This window comes from Mercenaria mercenaria, chromosome 2 (genome assembly GCF_021730395.1).
Source record: "Mercenaria mercenaria strain notata chromosome 2, MADL_Memer_1, whole genome shotgun sequence".
Taxonomy (NCBI): Eukaryota; Metazoa; Mollusca; class Bivalvia; order Venerida; family Veneridae; genus Mercenaria; species Mercenaria mercenaria.
The window spans coordinates 96,155,431-96,181,736 of record NC_069362.1 but is presented as its reverse complement, the minus strand read 5'-3'; the positions used below and the strand labels follow the sequence as shown (position 1 = coordinate 96,181,736).

Genomic DNA, 26,306 nt, shown 5'->3' with positions numbered 1-26,306 from the left:
CAAAAATCGCACCTCGATTCTTTTTTTTGCCGTAGATATTTTAGCCAACTTTTGACTTACTTAAAGAACCAATACAAGTTGTATTTATAATCCTTCAACCAATAAAAACAGTGGGACTAGACAGAAATAAATACATGCATACATTCAACTGGCTGAAATCAATATAGAGTTTCATAATAAATTCCGTTACATTTCAACACACAGAGTATTACATATATACAGTAGATACTGTCTCTAATGACGTTTATCAGAGAAGCATGAATACTGTAGACTGAAGTATATTGGAGTAACTCCAAATTTGCGTAACTCTTTTATATACAGTGTAGTTGACGGTCGCGGTTGGCTCGGCTATCTCCGTAATATATTCGCGGGATGATTTCCACCATTTAATTAAACTAACGTATAGAAATAAATGCAAGTGTTTGCAGTATTAGTTTAGAATAGCACAGGAATATTCGAACTCTTTTATAAAGCGTCATAATTTTGTCAAGAAGTAATGTATATAAACAACGCGCAGGAAACTGTTCTTTATCTATACTGCAATTCAACATTTTCAATACATTAAATTCCACCAACGCCGAATATGTTTTAAAGATATGAGCCGCGCCACGAGAAAACCAACATAGTGGCTTTGCGACCAGCATGGATCCAGACTAGTCTGCTCATCCGCGCAGTCTGGTCAGGATCCATGCTGTTCGCTAACTGTTTCTCTAAATGCAATAGGCTTTGAAAGTGAACAGCATGGATCCTGATCAGACTGCGCGGATGCGCAGGCTGGTCTGGATCCATGCTGGTCGCAAAGCCTCTATGTTGGTTTTCTCATGGCACGGCTCATATTTCTTGTTTATTGTTATTTCTCATGCATTTTAACTTATCGATGATTGAGTCTTTCTTCTCATACCAATAAGATACAAGCATAATTTTAACACAAGTTTATCTTTTTTGTAAAAGCTAGTTACGAAGAGCCCCGTTTATTATGCTACTTTTCAACATGATATGTGCTATGACATAATTTTTAACACTATCACATTCACTTCAAAGACAAGAAAAATAGCAAATATAGACAGCCCTCCCAATTTGCCCCGTCCCCATTTTATTCATAGATATTTGAAGCACCCCTTCTACTACATATTTCCACTACAGTTTCTGTTTGTGGTTAGTTTGCTATGGGATGTGTGGCTCTGGCAATATTTGCTGTGATCAATATTATCAGGCAGTTGATTCTTACCATTTTATTATCGAATAAACTATTAATGAAATGTACAGAAATGTGAAAGGTTACGTCGAAATGGTCAAATAGATGGACATCAGCTGAGGACAAAATCAACTTGTAGGGAGTTTTTATACTTTTTTACAGAGACAAGTCTCTGACACGAAAATCATATACTACAAACAAACACTGAAAGTTATAATCAAACTTTAAGATGATTATATATTGTTTTTAATTCTTGAACATTATTCTAAACAAGAAATTAGTTTTGGTCTAACGTATTTAAAACTTATATTGAAAAGATATTAAGATTGCTTCACGATCAAACTCAGTATAACTAGAAGATGCTGTTTTATTGAAATGATGGCATATGTTATTTTTAAAAGAGTATGAATTGCTCGCTTGTGTGATAGTGTTTGGATAGTAAATGGTAATTACATCCGGTAATTAATTTGCAAGGGATAAACCATCGAACAATATTAGCATAAATACATGATGTTTCACTGTAAATATATATTTCTTATAAACACTTTACAGACTTTAAATGGCAAAGATATTTTATCTTGTAATATATATATATATATATAAACTTGACAATGAAAAGACTCGGCACAAGATGGAAGTCTGATAAATCAAATAAATAAAATGATTTCACATGCCTTTCCAACAGTTTAATTATAAAAATACAAACTAGTTTCGCATATCGGCCCATCATTGTACATACAATGTAACGTGACGTTACTATGGTAATGTTGTAACATAGTAACCATAGTAACGTATTCTGTTTTTCTTGCGTTTTTGCGGGAACCTCCAGTGTAGAGAGTTGCAAAAACCGAAAAATTTAACGAGAAGAGCCGAAAAGGAAGGAAGGGAAAAAACGAAAAATTAAACAAGAAGAACTGAAAAGGAACGAAGGGTACTGTATTCTGTGTTGATAACGCCTTGGAAGTTTGCCTTATTACTATTTCAGATCTTGTCTACATAGTTCTAAGGCGTATATTCATTCATTTTTTCCAGAAAAGGAGCAATCTGAATCTTTCTGCATAATTTCAACAACTACAATAAGGGACAGGCAATCGATGCATTTTCTACTTGCATAGATTGGTCCTTTGCGTGTCATTGAGCTTCTTTGTGTTCATTGATATAAGATGGTTGCGGCCTATATGGATTACATGACTTTTTCGTAAACCAGCTTTCGATTGGTCACTTTTTGTAAGCCTGCTTTCGATTGGACACTTCTCGTAAAGGAAACGCTATTTTGTTTTCTTGGTTGCTGGCTTGCATTTGTAATGAAAGTAAAAAGCTGAGAGCCAGGTTTAGGAGATGTTCTGCCTTTTAGGTAGATTTAATAGTAAAATCCTATCGTAATCTCGACGAGCCAGCATAATGTTGTTTGTTTTTTCTTTATAATATACTTGATCCGGTACAGACTTTTGCATATATGTATATATATCAGAAAATAGGAGTATTACATGTACAAAGAGTTTGATGTTTTAGTTACTTGTATCAGAGCTTTTACTTAATATTCTTCAACTTCTGACAGGATATTGACATTTAAATTAAATGTTTTAATCAAAAAGAAAAGGGATATAAACAAGTGAATGAAGTACTGCCGTGCAAAGCAAAGTCCTCTACTGGAAGGCAACTTGGAAGGCTTTTTTTTCTAATGCAGTATGGTGGACGGATAGCTCAGTGGTTTGCACACTGGCCTTCCAATCCTGAGGTCGGGGGTTTGATCCCCGGCAGCTTCTCTGGAATTTTCAGAAACGCTTTTCAGTGTTTCCCACCCAACAAGAAGCGTACTGGTCAGGAACCCAGACAATCCTTGCGTGTATCAGTGTTATACACTGGGCACATTAAAGAACCAGGCTGTCTATTCGCAACGAGCTAGGTCAAGTTAGCCGGACAAGCCTGTATCTGATTTCTGATCTCTCTGTCGTGGGGGCTTTGTCTCCCTCTGTCCCTCTAGTCAGATCGCTCTGTGTCTGTACTAGTAGAAAATGAATTATGCGCCCTGTGTGGCTGCATTTGAACTATGTAAAGCGCCTTTGAAAGTGAAATTGGTCATGAAAAGGGCGCTATATAAATCTGGTATAATAATAATAGTAATATAATAATAACAATCATCTGATATCTATCAATGACGTATAAACAATATTGTACTATATATACCGTATGTTAAAACACAGTGTTAAAATTTGCATATATAAACATCTACATTTGTTGACTGCATCTAACATCTATGAATATAATATGCATTTAATTTTAATTTTGATAACATATCATTTTGAAATTGGTGAGAAATTATGAGAAAAAACGTAAGAATTCATCATATCAAAAGGAAGTCATTCTGTAGAAAATACACAAACAAAATTATTGTTTTTATTTGGTCCAGCTTATATTCTAATATTTTATAAAGACCGGTAAAGGTCAATGTTGACTTTTGACCATCAAGTTTGACCTTGACCTTTGAACTAGGGTCTGGATATTCATTGCCTCATTATACGAAATATTTGTGTCATGTAATACTAAAACCCCGTCATTGATTACAGAGTTATGGACCAGAAAGGAAAAATAAATCTGGAGATCTTCGACCTCCGGCTATGACCTTGACGTTTGGGCTAGATATACATTCTCATCATGGGTAACATTTGTGCCAAATAATATTAAAATCCCTTCATGAGAGAGAGAGTTATTGACCGAACAGGAAAACCCCTATTGACCTTTGACCTCCAAGTATGACTTTTACGTTTGATATATGGTCCTGGGAGTTGCGCACGACACGTCGTCTTATTAATTTTAAATCTTGTTTTGCATGACAAAATTATGGACCGCACAGAAAAAAAACCCATAATGACCTTTGATGTCCTAGTGTGATCTTAACCTTTGAGGTAGGGAGCTGGGTGCTGTGCATGACACGTCGTCTGATTATTAGAAATACTTGTGCCAAGTAATATTGCAATCCCTTGATGAATGACAGAATGCTGGACCGAAACAGACCCTGTTCATGCCATGTTAACATTTGACTGCTAAGTGTGACCTTGACCTTTCAGCTAGGGGTCTGAAAGTTGTGCATGACACGTCGTCTTGTTATGGGGTACATTTGTGCCAAGTAATATTAAGGTCCCTTAATGATTTGTTGACTTACAGACCGGACAGGTCAAAAAAGCCCTATTAACTGTGACCTTGACTTTTGTGCTAGGGGTCCGGGTTTCGCGCATGACACGTCGCCTCATCATGGGGAACATTTTTGCCAAGTAATTTTAAAATGCCTTAGTTATGGACCGGAAACGAAATTGAGGATGGAATATATTACACTAGAAACAATGTCAGGATATTGACGAAAAGTGCAGTGTCAAAGAACCATAACTCTACTTTACCTAGGTTTTGAATTATCTCCTTTTATTATACAAAATAAGCTTGTCCGGAGCATTACTTGAAAAGTATAAATGGCATTTCGTTGACACTTCAGAAAAATGTAGAGGTCTATGGCGAAAGTGAGTGTCGAAGAACCATAACCACAACAATTATTGTTTTTATTTCCTCTTATTTTATATTATAAAGACCGACGAGCATTACTTGGAAGCCATACAGTGCCTTACCTTTGAAACTGGTCGCATATCATACCCCATTAACGAAAATTGCGTGTCATGAACTAAAACTCCTCTTGACTAAGGTGATGGACCCAAGGTATATACAAAATTGGAGATCTTGTCCGGCATGACTTGAACGTTTGGAATTTTTTCATATGGAACATTCCACAAATAATAGGAAAATTCATGAAAGATATTGTCCCTGCTGAAATATACCCTTTTCAAGTTTACTTTTCGTTTTCATTTGTTTGATGCGCCGACACGCGCTTATCAATTTAAAGCTTGGTTTTGCTAGACATCTTTGTACGCAGAATAAACCTAGGCCGGTGTGGTTCATGTGATTTTATTTGAGGTAGGACTTTGGGTCTGATATCAGTCGTCTATCTCTAGAATTATTGTGGGAAGTAGAGTTAATCTTGCGAGACAGGATTGACTGGACCGAAACGGGAACCTGTTCATGCCAGTTAAATGACTGCTATGTACTTGACCCTTCACTAGGTTCTAAAGATTGTGATGAACGGAAATTAGGAAACATTTGCCAAGTAATATTATATCCTTAACACGATTGTTCGATTAAACGGAGTCAAAAAGCTATTAACTAGTGTAATTTATTGCTATCCGTTGGTGACACGGTCACTTCTCATGGGACTATTTTGCAACGTAGTTTAACAGTTTTTATGACCAGGAAAAAAATTGAGGATTGGGAAGTCGTTTAGACTATAGAAACAATGTAGGTGATTGAAAAATGCATGTCAGTCCATACTTTACTTACCGTGTTGGCTTTAAATCTCTTTTATGTACAAAATGTTGCCGAATATGAATATAATATAACCAGAAATGAGAGCTATGCTGTAATGATTCAAAACAAAACCTATTACAATTAATTTTCTTCATCATTTTAGTCTATCGAAAAAACTGTGAGATTATTGCATTCAGCATTTTTGTTTGATACATTTGCTTAAACATGTCAAACTATCTACTTAACCGATGGTTTTAGAAGTTCATCTGCTTTTTTCAAATAACGCTTGTGAGCTAATGAAAATAAATGGTTTAATGAACTCCACAAACTAGGAAAATTACACAAATCATATGTCCTTGCTTTAAGATAATATCCTTGTTTAATTTCTTTACTGTTACACCATTTTGTAGCTGAGCTCATAGTAGGCGTTGGTCTAGTATGGTTCGCGAGTTGATTGGGGGTGTGTTTCTCCGTGACTATTGATGACACATTGTTCTGATATCATATCTACCTGATCTGGGGTAGGTTGTCAGTACTGGGGCAATCTTTTGTACTGGTACAGATGGCACTGGTTAGGTTAACTGCTCGCCGTTACATGACTGAAATACTGTTGAAAAACGGCGTTAAACCCAAAACAACCAACCAACCATTTTTTGTGGTTTTTAATACGTTATTCCCCATATTGGGACAAGCACATGCATTGGAGAGCATCATTCGGTTTTACCGATTCCTTGTTTTCTGATATGCAAAGCAAACATTTATGTTATAGTATACCAGAAGTAGAATGATACAGCATTTTATTTTATACTCTTCTGTGAAATATTGAAATTTATCAGTGAAATAAAATTGATATTTTCACTGTTTCAAACAGTGAAAATATCATTTTCATTTTTCACTGGTACGGAACTACATTTGAATGCGAAATGATATGATTTATAAATGATATGAAATTCCTTGCAAACTATTCTTCAGTAAAGGTAAAGATGTATAAGAATAATAAAAGGATCATAAATATTTACATTTTATCATAATAAAATGTCAAAGAAATCAGAAAACGTAATAGAACTATTTATAGTTTTTCTACAAAGACATCCTGACGTCACGACATTATCACGTTATGATGCGATGCACGCGACGTTGCGCGGGCAAACTGAATATAATTTGGCTAAAACCATTAAAAATGCATAAAATAAATAGAAAATTTGTTTGTTTCAGTGCAAGATAGAAATATATTTCACTCGTGAACACCATAATTTACATTTTCACTCGTGGCTGCGCCACTCGTGAAAATATTGCATTATAGTATTCACTCGGTGAAATATATTTCGATCTTACACTAAAACAAACAAATATCCTCTATATGGTCCGCAGTAACGGTCACCGTACGTATTAAATGTCAGAATTCCAGACGCAGTATTTCAGAAATGTGCAATGATATTTTTGAGGATTTTTTTCTGTATTTCATTTCATTACATACTACTTATTCCACACCAAAAAGGTTTATGCAGGAATAAGTCCACCTCCCAGAATTAAAATGTTTAGCCTATTTTATAGTTGCATTAACCCAAGTGCAGAAATATTCTGATATAGCATGTGAAACCTTGAACTTAATGTCCGTTAAATTAGGTAAACTGAATGTGTGTTTGGTACGGTCACCTTATCAGTTCTTATAAAGCCGCATAAACTGTGTTAAAGTCATAGAGAAGCCGGACTTAATCGAGATATGGTGATACTCTTTTCTGCTAGTTTCTGTCCTGCGCATTTTTTTTTTATTTTATTTTATTTGTTTTTTTTGTTTTGTTTTGTTTTTTTTTTTTTTTTTTTTTGATAAAATTAGTTAACTAAAGTTTGTTGAATATATGTTTAACATTTTACTATATTGTATCAGTGTAAAAGCAAAAAACTATCACTTTTAAAGCTAATCATTGACATATCTGATAATAATGTACTCATCATTTGGAAAGCAATATTGTTTACACTCCAAAGCAATAGTAACCGCGACCACATCGTTTCACTGATGGTTCTGCACTTGACAACTAATATATTTTCATTCCATGATGAAGCCCACGTGACTTATGTAGTGAATGGCATTAAGACCGCAAATATTTAAAAAAAAAATCTAACGCAATTTTGACAAAAATTAAGAACCAACTTTTATTTTGTTTTTATCAAAATGATTCGGATGAAAAGAGTTGCAATCCCTGGTATAAAAAATTCAAGACGAGGTGATGATATGTCTAAATGTCTGACGAATGAGCGGTCAGGATTTTGTACAACTGTATACACAAAACAAATACAATAGAACCACTTTTTATTTCAGCTGCGTGTTTTCAGCTTGCTCGCACTTTGTGTGGCTGTGCAATGCGCACAGCATCAAACAACCACAGTAAAACCCAAAACGGACCATGAGAATATTCAAGGTAAATCAACAAATTGTTAAAATAAAATGAAGACAAATGTTATTTCATATTTTTTTCTAAGATGACATTATTACGGAAGAGCATAAGTGCCAGGTGTATGTTATTTATTAACTCGAAATTAGGTACCTGGTGTATCCATCGGGTAGCCCTACAGGGTCATATGATTAAGATGACCGGGCAGCGTTTGCTCTTAAAAATATCACTATTTAAAACAAAGAAAAATATCAAACAGGGAGTGCCACGCACCAAAAGCGCAGCCTCCTCAAAACGAACCCCCAGCACGCAAACGCGTGCACCACACACACACTCAAAGCTTACACATCAGGACAAAACGAACAACACACACACAAAGCCAACACATAAGGACAAGACGAACAATAAGCATACACACACGCGCAAAACCATGTTTAAGTCTGGAAGGGTTCCGACCTACTTTGAGTCCATATGGCAAGGAAATATAGACATACCCTACATGAACCTGTAGTAATGAGTCTTGCCAAGATTAGGCACCTGGATAGATCTAGATTTTGAGGAGTGGTCATAAGTGACCGGGAAGTAAACAAACTTAGAAAATTTCACTATTTTGACCATATCAGGATGGTTTTTGACCTAGTTAGAGCCCCTGCCACCTGAACATACTATATATGTCTAGAGACTATGGGGTAGGTCATACATTGATGTATGGTAGTATTATGTTCAAGTCGCTACATGTTGGGTACAATATATAGATGTGTAGATAGATGATTCCAATTCGAAGAGTCAAAAGTCGTCCACTACATTTTTTGCCTTTGATAGACGGACAGACGTTCAATTATGCGGATAAAAAGGCAAGATACGAAGTCGAAATTTCGTGTTATTAACTCGAAATTTCGACTTAGGAACTTGAGATTTCGACTTAGTAACTCGAATTTTCGAGTTAATAAATAAAATACAACTGGCACTAATGCTCTTCCGTACATTATGCTTCTTAAATGAATTTAAACCTATTTTAAGTAGAAATAGTTATACAACCCCGGATGCACTGTATTGACGTTTTCGATTGTATTGTGGCTTATTGGTTATATCCATACTGGAAAAAAATACAGCAACACGTTTTACTATTTATCCAGTGACTGCAGGAGAAGTTTATTTCATAGCGATATATGTTTAGTTAGAGTGTTATCTGTGTCTCTGTGCTCTGACAGACCGCTCTTTTTCTATAAAGAGATATCATTTTTTGTATTAAAGATTGCAGTATACGGTAATGGATGTCAAACCACTTCAGCTTACACAGATAGCTCTTAAATTAAGACATATTTCTTAGAAAAATGTGCTCTCTCTTAAAACAAAGAGCTATCACTTTTCAATGCTATCTTTTAAATATATGATGCCTGATTTCTCTTGCCATGTAAAGATCTATTTATCATCTGAAACTAAGTACCATCAACATTCTCTGTAGTTACCGAATCAATAGAAAAACAGCTTGTCATAAAAAAATCTATCAAATAGCAAATGTGTGTTTTGATAAATGCAGAATGAAATGAAAACTATTGGCGTACGCCTTTCCTTTATTCATACTGGATACATATGTATACCTAAAATTGCATTTACGTAAATACATGTACCCAAAAGAGCCCAACTGTTAAGCTCAGTTTCCAACAGTGCGTATGAGGTATTTTTAATTTTATTGTAATGCAACTAATCTGCGACGACAATAAACTTACAGGAATACGTATACAAGGACCGTGTGCAGATATTTTCGGTTATGTGTTGATGTAATTGATACTAGTAAATACTGGTAACAAGTGAATTGGATATATTGAGCTTGGTAATATATGACACCTAGTTTTGTTTGCAAGATCAAAACACTTAAATTCTAGCGACGGTAAAGTTACTAATTAAGCGGTTCCTTATCAAAGTCATTTCGTGTCAAAACCTAGTACAGTTACGTCTTATCTTCCTTAACGCTGACTGTAGGTAGGAAAAGTGCATCAGAAAAATTTATTCATTTGAGACAAAGGTTACACGATCTTACATATATGTAAATACGCTGTTTAAGTACAATGCCAGATAAGACAGGTGACTAACTAATCGTATGGCCTAAACAAGAAATAAGGTGACCAACTTTACCAGAACATCAGTAAACCACGCTGCGCTTATCGGACTGATTTTGACCTAGATGCCTACGATAAAATGAATACAAAAATCTCAAACTCTGCTTAAATATACACATAGATCTTCAAAAAACATTAAACTTCATAAAAAAATAAACTTCATACAAAACTCGTCTGAAAATTTATCATAACATTGTGTGGTTTGTAAAACGCATGGTTTTGTAAATTTCGATAATATTTATTTTATTAGTCATGTATTGTTAACCTTCTCTGCACATCAACTTCAATTGCATGTAGATCTATATGTTGTACACTGTCTTGCCATATATCATGTTATATGTCCTCATGGGGCATTTGGCCTAATGGAATATTGAAAATAAACAATCATATCATATAATAAACATGCACAATATCAGCTTTTATTTAAAATGATGATACTAAACAAAGGTAAAAAAAAATGCTGATTCAAAAATAGAATGGAGCAATATTTTATTACGTAGTCATACGGAAAAATGCATTTGTTCTGTAAATATTAAATCTCGCTCAAAATTAGATACAGGCTTTATATATATATTACGAACCCAAACCTTCACAAGCCTTGCGTAACTGAAGCTCAGACAAAAGTACTTATCCATCCTATGACCCATTCGCCCTATACATTTTTGCGTCGATTTCTCTCGGTTATATTTAAATGTTTCAACTGAACACATAGTAAATATCTTGAAATTTTCTTTGACGCTGTATTATTTACCAAATGGAGTGCTTATGTTTCGGACATTTCAAAACATGCAGAGTTGATGCGTAAATATAGTATCAATATATTTGATATAGAAAGTGTACTAAAGACGTCATATTCGAGAAACGTTTGAATTTCACAAAAAGAGATCTAAGTATTTGATCTTTTGTATTCGCCGCCATTCCTGATAAAGATATTTTTACAATATGTCCATCATTGAAAGTTCATTTGATTTGGTCTCCATCATCAGTGCATGGATGTTTTAGTTTAATAATTGTAAAAGTGTTTGTTTTTGTTTGGCATAAAAATGGCAAGTTAATCCAAAAGTGTTATCTTTTGAACACTTTACATAAAGATTTTACTAGGCTTGGTTTGGATAGTCTTCTTTTGTTATCTGGGATTCATAAGAAAATATCAGTGTTGTACTATTACGAATCCAAAAGTAATATTTGTTTATATGATCCAAAATTCAGTTATATTTTCAAGAATTCCAAAGAAAATATCGATATTATATTATCCAGAATTCAGTTATATTTTCAAGAGTTCCAAAGAAAATATCGATATTATATTATCCAGAATTCCATTATATTATCTAAAATTCCAAAAATAACATCTGTGTTACATTGTCCAGAACTGTAAAGAAATTATTTTTGTTCTATTATCCAGAATTACTGGCTGAAAATGCCGTCAATAAAAGACAGATTGAGGATTTGACACGTCAAGTGATGTTGCAGCAGACATTTGTAGAGGAGAGGATCAGATCTGATGGTAGCTCTGGTCTTAAACAGGTATTTTACCAAACAAAACATATGTGTTTAGAAATATGCGCGAGTTCAGCAACGGAGATATTGCACGATAGAGCAAGTGCAAATTGACTTGCAAATTTCACGACACAGAGTTATTAACCTTTACATTACATCGGAATGGTATATAGCAGAACTATGTCACACGACCGATAGTGTACTCTTATTAAATAGTAACTGGTACGACTAAACTTATATCTTCACTACGGTAACACTGAAAACGATATATATTTTAATGTTATTTTCTTTCAGTACTGATGTTTTATTTTTCATGTTAGGTACGAAACAATATGGCTGGCACCCGGCCTTACTATACAGCAGGTTTTGCAGGTAGTAGTGTAGCCGGAATGCACGAACATTCAAGTAACGAAAGGTGTGTGAAATATATTTTTTCATTTCAATGCAATGCGCTAATTGTTGTTCTTTATTTCTAATGTGGTAACAATGTGTTTACATGTTCTGGCGACGGACTTGAAACGTTCTGTATTTACTTAATATATTGATTTTTTTTTGCGTCAGACCTTATAATAACGAGTTTTTTAACGAACAATCTAGATCACTGCCATCTCTTTCACAGAGTTGTCGTTCAATGATAAATCACATTTTGCTTCTAACACATACTAATAAACAGCACATCTGCATAATGAGTAACAAATGCAAACGGGTTAGGCATTAGATTTCAGTCTTTCTCAAGTGCGTAAAATTAATGACAGATGATAAATGAACGAGTGCTTTTTTATATTCTACATTCCTCAAGCTTGTCAGTATTGCAATAATAATATCTATAAATTATGATCATGAAAAAAATAAAAATTATTATTATTATATAATGCAAGCACTAGCAATAGTAAATAATGATCACAATAATGATAATGATAACTATAATAACGAAGAAATGTTCCATATCCCCGGGTGTCTACCATAAATAAGCAAGAAGCTTGTGCAAAATTAAGAAACTTAAAAGAGGACATGGGATTTACATAGACGTCTTGTCCCTAATTAAGAAAATGATAAGACATTACATTATGAAGTACTATCGAAACGATCTGTGTTTTTATATTTTTGAAATTCAGTAAAAATTGTAGCATTAACTTAATGGTAAACTGTTCTAGTTTTCGTAAAATGTTCTTCTTATATATGAATAGCGGGTTCATTTGTAGAAACAGCGTTCTGCATCTTCCATTTCAGGACCGCAATCACACATTAATTTTTCTCAGATGAGTTTAATGGTTAGCCCAATATTTTGAGAAGAAAAAATCAAACAAAACCAAATCATAGAAAGAAAGAGCTGTTTAACATGAAAATTGAACAACATATAAAATGTATGTTAATAAAAAATTTAGTGTCACTGTACTGATATATACATGAAATTCCCGAAAAGGACTGCAACAAGGGGCTACGCTTCTGTACAATAAATGACGTAAAAAATAGAGATCATGTATCTATTTGAGGGCGATATTTTCCTGTCACATTTGTTTTCTGTGGCATAACATCAAAATTAAAATGCAGCGACCTGGTTCTGTTATTCATACTGAAAATGAGTTTTACTTCCCTAAAAAAACCTTTCCTTTAATTTTTTTCAACAAAAATGTTACAAAATACATCCAAAATGAAATTTAACCATTTCATACTGCATGTCTATAATCATGATTTTGATACATTCCAGGACTGTTGGTATGGGTGAACTGAATTTTGTTCTAAATGGTGTTGAATTCCGTACACGCCATAATGACTACCGACTGCGCATGCCTGTGGCCAACGACAAGACTTACAATAAAGTGATAGACATACCATACCCTGAAGTACCACCAGCAGTTCTTGCCAAGCAAACTGTTCCTGAACAAGTTGCAGAAATGAAAGAATGGTTCAAAGGTAAGAAAATTGCAAAAGGCATTCTTTTGTGTTAGTGTTTTGCATCACATATTAAATAAATTATATTTACATCAGCTTTACTTTTGTAATATGTCGTGCTGCTTTAAGGGGACTAACCCACACATTTAAGGAGAAAAATAATTTCTCTCAAAAATACATAAAAAGTGAGTACTCTGAAAGTAACTGGTGGTACAGATTTATTGACATAAGATGTTTGCAAGATATTCTTATAAGTAACCACAAATATTGTGCAGAAGGTAGTAAACAGGTGCAACGCTTTTGAGATAATTTATATGCTTCTTGCATTTGTACCAATATCCGACGTTTATTTTCACCCACTTTATCATTTTTCAGTGTCATATATACATTTTATGCAAAACTTGGCGAGAATGTACATGATGAATAAATTTCACCCAAACTGCCGGCGAGTAGCTTTAATAGTATTGTTATCAAATTAAGCTCGCCTCGATGTTGTGAAATTAAACTTTTAATTAATCAGCGAAAGTCTCACAAGAATAACGTTCTTATTTGTGCAGGCAGTTGCAGGATATATGTAAATTGCATTATACATTAAATGTCACTCATGTAAAGGTATTTATATTTTAAAATGATTTTCACATTCTGTAAAAGCCTTTAAGAACCAGGATCATTCACATCGTGACTACAGGAATTACTTTAAACCGGTGTTGTGCTACATGGAAGGTGGCTGGACTACCAATACCAAGACTCTTGAGGAGCCTTTCTTCAGTGACAGGCATTTCATTGACGCGTCCAGCTGGTTTGACCTTCAAGACAAGGTGTGTTCATTTTTGTTTGTACATCACATAATGCTAAATTGTTCCTTACAAGTGAGTAAAAATGTATTATATTATGAAACAACAACACAATCTCTGCTTAAGTAGAAAATATTCACAAGACAAACAGTATATATGTTTTCCTTGGCATTATACACGTAACCATAAATTGAAAGAAGAAAAACATTATAACTCAGGTTTTCGTGTATAAATTTTCTCTTACAGTCAGGAGAGGAATCATAAGATTTTTTTTTCAACAGAGTGTCTTACCAATATGATATCAGGCGCTGTCTATTCGACGGGAATTGCGCCGGAAGAACGCAGACATCACCTTTAAAAAATAATGCGTTTATCCTTTGTGTGAGGTCCTAAGCAAGAAAAGCGTCATTACACGTTTGTTTTGTGCATTAACGACTGCAGAAGCCCTTGGGTTATGGAAATGACCATGAGCCAGCAATCCCTCTGGCTTCTGCAGACTTAAATACACAAAAACGTGTATTATTCTATGTTATGTCCTCAATTACCTGATTGATTTGTGTAGCAAACTGAATTTTTGGCACGATTTACAGATAATTCCATACACTGTTTTTAATAAAGGTGATTAAGTGCTTTACATTTTACTTAGGTTCGTTTCACCTCATACTCAGGGGGCAAAAGCAACCTTGAAAACTTTGCTTATCTACCAACAACAATCATGAATGTTATCAATGGTACACCGGAATATGCCCAGTGGAACTACAGGTTCGTTTGATGTCTAACTGATTATAATTACAAGAGACAATTTTGATGGCTTTTCGAATCTGTATGAGTTGTTCAGATCAAATTCCGGTCAAACTTGCTCAATAGACCACGTCTACTAAGAGACCACTCGCATTAAAAGACCACTTTTTTCAGTTCCCTCTTATGTTGTCAAAGAACAAATAATGTTGTACTGAGATATCATTTGTGTTAAGAGACCACTCTTGCCTTTCCCTTATGTGGTCTGTTAATGCCACTTGTACTGTATTTTTAAACAAAACTTCATAGTTGTACATATTTAATAGACTGGAGTGAGTAACAGATACCATACAGGAAAAAGGGTACTTGTGATAGTTGTGACGTGGCCGAAAAATAACCATACAGGGACAATTAAGAAGCTCTGCATATAGCAAAATTCTGTCATTTATGGACAATTCATGTTTCTGTTTAACATATCTATATTTATTGCAAGGCATTCGAATATTGTTATTAAAGGTGTAGCTTCTGTTTAATTCTTTGATCATTACAAGAGCAAAACATGTTAATAGGTACAATAACAGAAATCGAGGACGTTAGATTTATAAATTTAGTGAAGAAATGCATGTTTCATTCAAATTAAATAATGTATTAACTCTTTTTTTAAGAATTGTTTGTCATCCATTAAAGGACGATCTGCCAACCAGTGTGTTCAAGCTTGAAGATGACTTAGAAACTAGGTATACCGGAATAAGACACTGTGTTATTTAGTTTCTTCGTTCTGTATAAAATGAATGAATATCACGAAAAAAGCACCAACTGGATTTCTTTAACTGCTTCTTGAAGAATAATAGAAGTGGAACAATTTTCTGATTAAAATTCAAACCAGTTATGTAAGCATTAAAGAATTACAAATTATTTTTTAATTTAAACTTACTTAGATACAAATGCAATACTGTTTCCTACTGCTAGATAGTTAGCCGTTACTTTATAAATAATACCCACCATGTACCTGTTATGTTTTACCAGAATGCAGCGTAAAATACCGATGGAAAAGGTTAACGAGACACGCTTGGCGAGATATTCTCTACGTGAAAGAATTCCAAGAAGCGCAAGGGATCTCAAGAGAGAAAGGTTATATCTGTTTAAAATATGTTTACTTTTACTTCTTTCATTTGTTTGTTTGTTTATTTTGGATTTTTGTCAACAGTATTTCAGTTATGTTACGGCAGGCCTTACATGTGGTCCTGGATTCTGTACCAGTACAGACCTGTTCTCCGCAAGTAACTGCCAACTTCCCCCACATGAATCAGAGATGGAGGACGAACCATTTCAGACACAATGTCATTTATCATATCGTCACGTAGAACATACGACTTCCCCCACATGAATCAGAGGTGGAGGACGAACCATTTCAGACACAATGTCATTTATCATATCGTCACGTAGAACATACGCCACGCGATCCGTAGATCTGCAATATCCCTATTGAGCTAAAGTGGGCGGTCACTTCATTTTCTCTATCAAGTGATAATACGACTATTTGATAAGACTCATTTATGCCATCTGAACTAAATTGAAGAACTGAAAATCTAAATGAACAAGAATGATTATACTGTTTACCTCTTGTGTCTGATTAATGCCATTTCGTATTTTCTGCTATTATCTTATTTCTGTAGTTATTAGCACGTCAACAAAACCGTGAACATGGAATGTTTCTTCGTGTTGGTGACTACGCGGACGAAAAAATGAATTTTAGGAGGTCAAAGTTAGCTACATATTAATGTTCATAATTACTTTCAACATCCGCAGTTTCATTATTCTAAAACTCAGACGCGTATTAAATTATGTAATGAAATTGATCAAATGTGGAAATGTGCTTATCAAATTGAAAATTCAGGAGCTACCACTGGGGTCTTCTCGATGAATTGATGTATCAGATTCCAGGCAAGGATAACTACGGAGTGACAATCGACGATGACGCCCTCGGACTGACTTTGTATGACATCAGATCTAACACCGATCCAATGGTGAAAGTTAATACAGCTCATTATCATAGGTAATGTTTAACGGCAATCGACGTATGTGGTATGTTATGAGATTGTATGACTTTCATCCCCCCACTGATCCAGTGGTGGATGTTGATACACCTCATTATCACAGGTAATATTCAAAGATATTCAGTAACATAATTATGTAGTATGTTACGAGGTTGTGTGACATTCACGCCTCTACTGATCCAATGGCGGATGTTAATACAGCTCATTATCATAGGTAATGCTTAACGGCAATCGACGTATGTGGTATGTTATGAGATTGTATGACTTTCATGCCCCCACTGATCCAATGGTGGATGTTAATACACCTCATTATCACAGAAAACGTTTAAAGACATTAAGTAACATAATTATGTAGTATGTTACGGGATTGTGTGACATTCAAGCCTCTACTTATCCAATGGCGGATGTTAATACAGCTCATTATCACGGGTAATGCTTAACGGCAGTCACCGTATTTAGTATGTTATGAGATTGTATGACTTTCATGCCCCCACTGATCCAATGGCGGGTGTAAATACAGCTCATTATAACAGGTAATATTCAAAGACATTCAATAACAAATGTACTTTTTACGACATGTTTCCGCGGCTTTCATGAGGGGAGTAGATACAGCTGTTATCAAAGTGTAAAGGTACATTCAATGAAACATGTAGCAGTTTATGAGATTGTATGACAATTAATTTAACACCGATCCCATGGTGAAAATTACTCCTCCTTATCATAGGTAATTATTAAAGATATTCAATAAAATATGCAGTATTTTATAAGATTGTATAGCATATATTTAAGATTACGAAAATTACAGCTTAATGCGGTAAATAAAAATTAGATGTCGGTAAGATATTTTGCCATGTACAGAATATATCCTATTATTGTATTAGTATATAGTATTTGCCATCGATAGAGATCTAATTGCCACGGAACAGTATGTTATCATGTACATTGTATATGGCATTTTAGTGATTGCACATGACATATACAATGTTGATATTGACTATGATGATGTTACACAGTAGTTACATGGCAAATGAACACTTCGAAAATCAGACAACACTGTTTCTTGGAGTTATATACATTTTCAACATTTATCTAAGAGTATTTTGATATTAAATTTATAGTGCTGCATGAAATTTATACGAATTTACATTAGTGTTTTATAAGTTCATTAACTTAGAACAATATGTTTAATCAATTTTCCATCTGTAAATAAAATGGATGTCAATGGAAAATCAGACATTCCAAATATATTTCTTCTTTGCATACATCCAGATATGTTTGTATATCATGAAAGACATTAACACTAAAATATAAATGTATGTAGTTATGTAAATCAATTACCCTTCTAACGTGTTAAATTAATGAATGCTGGTCAAGTACAGAGGTTGCAGTGCATGCAAAAAGGCTGACGGGTCGAACATCAGATAAAATGGTTATTTTAACAATGACAAGAGCATGTGAAAAGGTGAAGAAAAGAGGAAATTTTAAAAGATGAAAATGTTGCTGTTTGGTCAAATAATGGTTTGCTGTCACAGCCATCTTCAAAGCATCAAGGTCAGGGATAGTAAGAATACGGCCAGGCAGGCTGAGTGAGGAAAGGATAATTCATGATAATCAGAGGTGACCTGTGCTTTCCTGAAGCTAGGAAGGTGCGTTTTTCTGTTTAATCTAAGTGGGTTTTGAATTGATAGCACCTAGCTGGTGGTATGGTTTGTTATACATTACGAGATGAGGATCTAGGCATCTGTGTTATAAAGGGAGCGTCAACCCAGTCTTTCTTGCATGACTGAAACACCGGGAAATATCTTGTTGATTTCTGTTGAGAAGAAATGCGTCAGAACCATCTGACGACTTGTTGGCAAATATCATAATTTTGAAGTGTGGTGAATTACTTTGTCAACAGCTTTACTGTAGTCAAGCAGAATTAAATCAGATTGTTATTGCCTGGAAATATTGCTGATCAGATTAATATCTGCTTATTCAGTCAGTTGGGTCTTACAAGAATTTGTAGACTTTTAGTAAAACATTAGAGATGGGATTCTTCGTGTTCAATGGAGCTCCAATCCAGTCTTCAAGTTAAGGACAGACAAGGAGTTAATATGTAAGGGGTTTGAGTAAATCGTTACATGATGTGATGTTCCTTTTAAAGCCGAGAGTTTTGCTTGCATCTGATGATAATCTAGTGAAGCGGGTGATTTTATCTGTTGGTATTCTAGAGCCAAAACATTTTGCCCTGGAAAGTTTGGCCATGGAAAAGATATATTATGACACTGATTTTTACTTTTTGTGATGAAGGATTAAACTGTGTGTCTCACTCATTTTCCAATATTTCTATCTCGTATGGGTTTGCTGTTATTAAAAGGGTTAAAATTAAGGTAAGGTAAGGAATATTTGTGACTTGATAGAGGACGGAAGATCGTTTATATAAATAAGAAAGTACAGAGGCCGAAAATCTGAGTCTGATATGGCCGGTATCTCACTGCAATGACTACAGACTGGCTTCTGTTGACAAGAAATGCGTCAAAAATATTTGACGACTTGTGGACAAATGTTAAAAAAGACGTTTGTGGTGAATCACCTTGTCAAAAGCTTTACTGGAGTCAAGCATAATTAAATCGGTATATTTGTGATCGGAAATACTGTTGACCAGTTCATCTGTAAATTCAGTCAGTAAGAAGAACGCTATTTTTTCTTTGTTTAGATATTACAAAGTCATTGAGAAGGATGCCATGGGCAATAAAATTGTACACAGAGGCTTCTCAGATCCAAACATGTTTGCTGCACAGGTGAGTTTCAGTTGTGAGTGTAACCGTAGATCATAGAATAATGATTTGCCATCCTTCAGTGGAAAATCTAGGACATATCTCACTATACAAGTTATTCTGCCACACGGCTGGATCCATTATCCGCAATGGATGATATCAAATGTGTTCTCATTGTTTCTCCTGAAACAAGGTCACTGTTTATTAACTGCTATTACTTTCTCATTTTGACTGAAAATCAGTAGTCATGAGAACTTTCAGTGACGACCTTTATAAATAATTTAAGTATTAATATCTATATTAAATAATTTCAATAAACGCTCACGATGGAGCAAAAGGCTTAAATTCAAATGCTTCAGGATCTTATTGACTTCGTCTAAAAGATCACTTACTTAATTTTAATCTCTGCCTTTCTTTCTTGTTATTAGACTACAAATCCAAAGATATCAGGGCTGTCGGTAACGACTTGTCACACTGAACGCCAAGGTCATCACAGAGTCAAGACGTGCAAGTCGGTACAAGAAAGATACACATGGGCAGTGCCTCTCGAGGTTATCTACTTGACGCCTCTGCTTAAATGGAATCCCTACAACCTCCATCATGTCGGTATGTGTATAAACTTCCTATAAAAGAAAACAATAAGTCAATCAAAACCTTTACATAAGACAAGTCTATCTATAAGGGCAAGTTTTACCTTGCTAAATTTCTACAATGAACTGTACCATCATTCAATTTAGGCAACACTATTTATTATTGGAAGGGGTGTTCACTGAAAATTACTGACTGAATAGCAAACAGTGCAGACCATGATCAGCCTGCACGTCCGTCTTGGTCTGCACTGGTCGCAAAGGCAGAATCACTTGCCGCCAGCAGGAGCCGGTCTGTATTTAGAAAGTAAAATACACTGCAACTATCGAAAATGAAACTAGCAGTATATACAGCCGAGTGGTATATATTCACAAGTGGTCTTTCTCAAGGATGTACTTGTGTGCTGTGATATTAAGCGTTTAACCCTTACCCTGCTAAGTTTCTAAAATGGACTGGTCCATCATTCAATTTGGGCAATACCATTTATTATTTGTAGGGGTGTTGTCTGAAAATTTACTGACTGAATAGCGAACAGCGCAGACCATTATCAGACTGCACGGATGTGCAGGCTGATCTTGCTCTGCACTGGTCGCAAAGGCAGAATCACTTGCCACCAGCAGGCTAAAGGCTAAACTGTTCCGCTACAACTGAATTCTACAGACCGATTATCAAGTTAAAATAAATACTTGGAAAACGTTTTTTTAACATTGGCATAGTCTTATTACACGAAATAAAAAAGCAGGATATATAGATTAAATTAATTTGAAAATTGATCACATCCTATCGACTTAAAACATAAAACAGTGAAATGTATGTGTTCTACTGGTTGCGTGGGGCCATATCGCTAAAAATGGATTAAAACCATTGAATAGACGCGAAACGAAATGAAGAGTCTTTTTCATATCTTTCATTTGTGGTCATAGCTACGCATCTTGCGTTTATTTGGTGAAAACTATTTCTGTCTGAAAGAAACATATGCTCTGTGCATATTCAGACTCGTTTTATTCAAAAGCATTATTCATATTATTGCATAATCCATGATCAGTATCATTATACTTGTTCACCTCATCTACTAGTATTTGTAGAATAAGGAGAGCTATTGTACTCGCCCTGACATCGGCATCGTCGTCACTGTTACATTCAGATTACAGTTTTATGACAAGCATCTTAATTTCTCTATATCTTCTTAACTTCTGTCCCTTTAGTTTTCAAACCTTACATAAGGATTCATCGTAGTAAGGGGCAGACACTCACATGTTTCACATTCGCCCACTTTAAGTACATTCCTCACACTAACTTATACCTGATATTGTTTCTTACATTCCCTCATACACCCACTTGTCTCAACCTACCCTCATCCCTCTTCTCACCCATCCCTCCCCAAATAAAATGACTTTTTTACATTTTTCTAGCAATTAATTTTATCTTATATCTCACATATCAATATGTTGTTTCAGTATTCCTCATAACCCCCACCTCCGCCCGCTACTTCCAAATGTTTTTACACACTCACCCCCCCCCCCCCCCCCCCACCCAATACTGCTATTCCCCGTACTCTATTATCAGTTTTTTAAATTTCTCACATTAACTTATATCTATGTATTGATGTTTTGTTTAGAATGATTGCCCAAGGTCGTTTAGAGTGATCGCTCAAGTTCGCTTAGAATGATTGCTCAAGGTCGTTTAGAGTGATTGCTCAAGGTCGTTTAGAATGATTGTTCAAAGTCGTTTATAATGATTGCTCAAGTTCGCTTAGAATGATTGCTCAAGGTCGTTTAGAATGATTGCCCAAGGACGTTTAGCATGACTGCTCAAGGTCGTTTAGAATGGTTGCTCAAAGTCGTCTAGAGTGACATTTCGATCAATTTGCTCATATTGCAAAACTCAGTTCCGTTAAGCAGGACTGTTTTATTTACTATAACAGTACTATAACAGATGTCTTTTACTATTATTATTATTATTATTATTATTATTATTATCATACCAGACTTATATAGCGCCCTTTTCATGATAAACACGTTCAAAGGCGCTTTACATATAGCAAACGCAGCCACACAGGGCGCGAAATACATCCTCTACTAGTACAGACACAGAGCGATCTGACCAGAGGGACAGAGTGAGATGAAGCCCCCAGAACAGATAGAGAGAAATCATTTTAGATACAGGCCTGTTCGGCTAACTTAGCCCAGCCCTTTGTGAATAGACAGACCCGGTGTGTAGCTCCGATACACGCGAAGCCGTCTTTCCTGGGAAGAACCAGTACAGGTCTCTTAGTTAGGTGGGAGACACTCAAGAGCATCTCAGAAATTTCCAGTTATATTCCTTACAGCTGCCTCAAAGGGTCCATCTATTTTCCCTGTCACTCATGGTCCTAATGGTACACGTAACGGTGGCTCCACCCCTGAGAAGGCATATAATGGCACCCACGGAAAGGCTTTCTACCGAACTCCCGTGGAATTGTTTTCTAGCACCAAGGCTGTCGGTGCTGACAGAGCTGACACTGCCAAAGGTACGTACGCACATTTAACGACGAACATTTTTTCAATTGTTGGTTCACATGGAAATGTATTTTTAAATGCAAGTAACCAAAAAGATACTGTTGCAGATTTTCGTCTTAAAGGAGGTTAACAGGGCATAATATAAATTTACTTCTTAGCCATTATTGGGTTATAAATATTATTATAATCATTATTCTATACGTGATAGCCCGTCTGCTTAGCTCAGTAGGGAGAGCGCAGATCTACGGATCCTCGGGCGAGGCGAATGTTCTCAGTGACGATTTGATAAAAGACATTGTGTCTGAAATCATTCGTCCTCCCTGCTATGGGAAAGTTGACAGTTACTTGTGGAGAACAGGTTTGCACTGGTACAGAATCCAGGAACACTGGTTATGTTAACTATCCGCCGTTACGAAGGAAAACTGCGTTAAACCCAATACAAACAAATCTATATATGATAATGTACAGAATAAGTGTTCCGTACAGCTAATCTTGATTCATTTTTATTTAAACTGATACGGGTTCATTTTAAAAAAAAATAACACAGGAGAAATTCAGCATCAATCAAATTTTACTAAATAAATCCACAGTATTTTGTCTAGAGATTTAGTGAGTTTATTTTGATAAGATCTCTATATGGAAGATTGTGATTAATTATTTCATGACGCCTTGTTTTTAGACAGTAGCTTGGACCGAATATACATTAACGTCCAGTTAAATCTGTAAATCAGCTTTAAAACCCAACAAAGTGTAAGTCGATAGGTAGGCACGTTTTAGTAGTTACTCATTTATGAGCGTTCTTATAATTTGGATAGTGATTTTGTGATTTTATTGATACATATACATCTCTACAACTCTATAACTTACTCAGTTCACTTCGTAATGATGTCCAGCAAAACGTCTCTTTTTAGCGCAAACTTTGGATCGGCGATAAAAACAGGGTAGTAATAGGGTTTATTAGGTTACCTGAACCTCACATTTTAGTATTTTACCTTACGGGACAATGAACAGTTCTAAGGTCATAACTCATATTTTAATGTAACAGGATCAGTGGGAGTTCTCGACAGAAATGGCGTGGTTCGAAAGACTGTTGCCTCAGGGAACCGTATCGTCCTCCCGAGTATTGAAGGGGTAGGAAAAGTAAGAACACGTTATCCAATCATGCCGCTTCATTCTGATGGTCAAGAAACAAGGAAAGAACTTGACGCCCTCAAGGTAAAGACATTTCTGTTGAAGAGTTGATAGGACTCATCAAACTGCTAACGGCATACGGTGATTTCACAGCTTAGTGGAAGGGTCGTCTAATGTGTCCTTACGTGCTACCTCTTAACCCTTACCCAGCATTTATAAACTGTCTCTTCATTGACACACCATTCTGTAAACAAATGGACTACAAATTAGATCACATGAGTCATGTCGACTGCAGGATGTGCAGCTGACATGACTACATGGTGCAAGATCAACCGTGTCCAGCATGACATGGGATAATTAAAACTACTGACAAGATCTGGTACTCATGTTAGAATTGCAATATACAAAACATGGTTTAACAAACACATTGTCGAATTACAGAAACTACACCAACGATTGCATTTTACTAGGATCATAAATTCGTTTCAAGAAAAACAAAATAACATCAGTGTATAAAAATCTAAAATTTATATTGCGGAAACCCTGTTTATCCTGAGAATAACTGCGTTACTAATTTGGTTCTTCATCTTTGCATACATATATAGGACATGGTTATGAAAATGCCGACATATTCTTCCTTGTTTGAGGAAATACCAACCACCGTCTCTAAGGCAAACACCCTTTACAACGAACAAGAACATCTTCTGAAGGTACTTATATATTATTACATTATATTTACGTTTACCTCTACGATTTGAGTAGCATTCAGATCAGTATACATGTATAAATTAATGGTTTTTGTTTGTGACAAGTAGTTGCTAAACAGAATTTGATACTGTGCTGTTACGGACAGAAAATAACATACAGGAAAAGATTTTCTGCCGAACCAGGGACTTGAGACTTCCAAATTCATACTGTACGTAATACCATTTGTGACGATGCTACTCTTTGGAATTTTTTATGAAGCACCACATAGCTGTTTATTTCTTATACTCGAACTTGTTAACGTCGAACTCCAATATCATGGGTATGACCAGTAATAATACTCGGTAATACTCGGTAATTTCCGTGTGATTACGTGAATTCGTTAGGCGATTCGACACTCTTCCGACGTAAATATAGCTTAGCGTGCACGTGGGTTTCCGTAAAATCTAGAGAATGTCGAAATCGCATACGGAGCCGGAAAACATGATTTGCCTATTATCATTATGGAACCATTGCCTTAAGTGCGATGTTCTGTTATATCGAAATCGCTTAATTGCCGAATTGGCTTAAACCATGATTTTATATTTAAACGTAGGTCGCACCAACAACACGTGACCCTCCCGGACTCCACGATCACGATCTGATCATTCATCAGTATGACATTGACGATATGAAGAAAGGTCACACCATTAAGGGTCTACTTACCAGCATTGAAAACGGGCATCAGCACAGCGTAGATATCAAAATGGACAGCCATGGCAACTACATCATGGTGTCCTGCGACGGCATGGCCAGGTGCTGGGATGGGCATGACACACATCTTACACTGGACCACTGAACAATTAAAATGTGATTTGCTGATATAAATTTATACAGCTTTTCTGATTAGAAATAAAAAAAAATAAAAAAGGCAGTCGTTTTTTGGTAATCTGACAAACCTACAAGCTATGTCCAACATCTTAGGTTCATTTCGGGACTTTTTCAATGTTTCCAGAGAAGGAAATGCTTATGTTAAATAACTTCCCTGGGGACTGGAAGGTTACTTTACTAATTAGTATAAAAGAAATAGTAGTATCTAACGGCGTTAAACCAAGCGAAACAAACAATATAAAATCACAGTCGCTGTCGAATCAACTTCCAGGAAAATACGTGCAACTGTGTGAAAGTTGCACTTGAAGCAACGTAATACACTATTCATCGCAACCGTATCAGAACAGGAAGTAATTGTCCTATATGATTGCAAAGATAAAAGCGGAGGATGACTTTGGTTATTATGCACAATTATCAGCCAGAGTTCTTTCCCCTTTTCAACTATATCGATGTCCGTTTTATAGCTCTTGAAAGGATGATTGTATCGAATGTATTTTTGGTAGAAAGTACATTACTCTATAATGCAGACTATGTTTGATTTCAGTTACAAACCATCAAGTTTTGGAAGAATTATTGCCCCTTTTCGGTATACAATTCAGCAAAGTGTCGATAACCATTCGTTGAATTCTAAAAGGATGAATAGATTGCAGGCCAAGTTCGATTTTGGTTACAGTTCATCATATTTTACAGGGGCTATGGCCCCTTTCGGCTTGTAGATAGG

At 35.4% G+C, this 26,306-nt stretch overlaps 1 protein-coding gene across 1 annotated transcript; it reads left to right on the top strand.

The window, feature by feature from the left end:
• Positions 1–7,209: 7,209 nt before the first annotated feature.
• Positions 7,210–25,628, top strand: LOC123564645 (uncharacterized). The gene is made up of 16 exons (XM_045358369.2): positions 7,210–7,268; positions 7,863–7,962; positions 11,458–11,579; positions 11,873–11,967; positions 13,261–13,466; positions 14,097–14,263; positions 14,886–15,001; positions 15,643–15,714; positions 16,004–16,108; positions 16,875–17,033; positions 19,733–19,817; positions 20,222–20,399; positions 22,711–22,890; positions 23,925–24,094; positions 24,616–24,720; positions 25,311–25,628. The coding sequence occupies exons 1-16, from the start codon at positions 7,266–7,268 to the stop codon at positions 25,551–25,553; spliced, it is 2,106 nt and encodes a 701-aa protein (XP_045214304.2). The 5' UTR covers positions 7,210–7,265; the 3' UTR covers positions 25,554–25,628.
• The last annotated feature ends 678 nt before the right edge of the window (positions 25,629–26,306 follow it).

Excerpts from the sequence above, each read along its gene's own strand:
- LOC123564645 (XM_045358369.2), top strand. Across the intron at positions 15,715-16,003 it reads GAAGATGACTTAGAAACTAG|AATGCAGCGTAAAATACCGA; the intron begins GTATACCGGAAT and ends ATGTTTTACCAG. Across the intron at positions 16,109-16,874 it reads AGGGATCTCAAGAGAGAAAG|GAGCTACCACTGGGGTCTTC; the intron begins GTTATATCTGTT and ends TTGAAAATTCAG.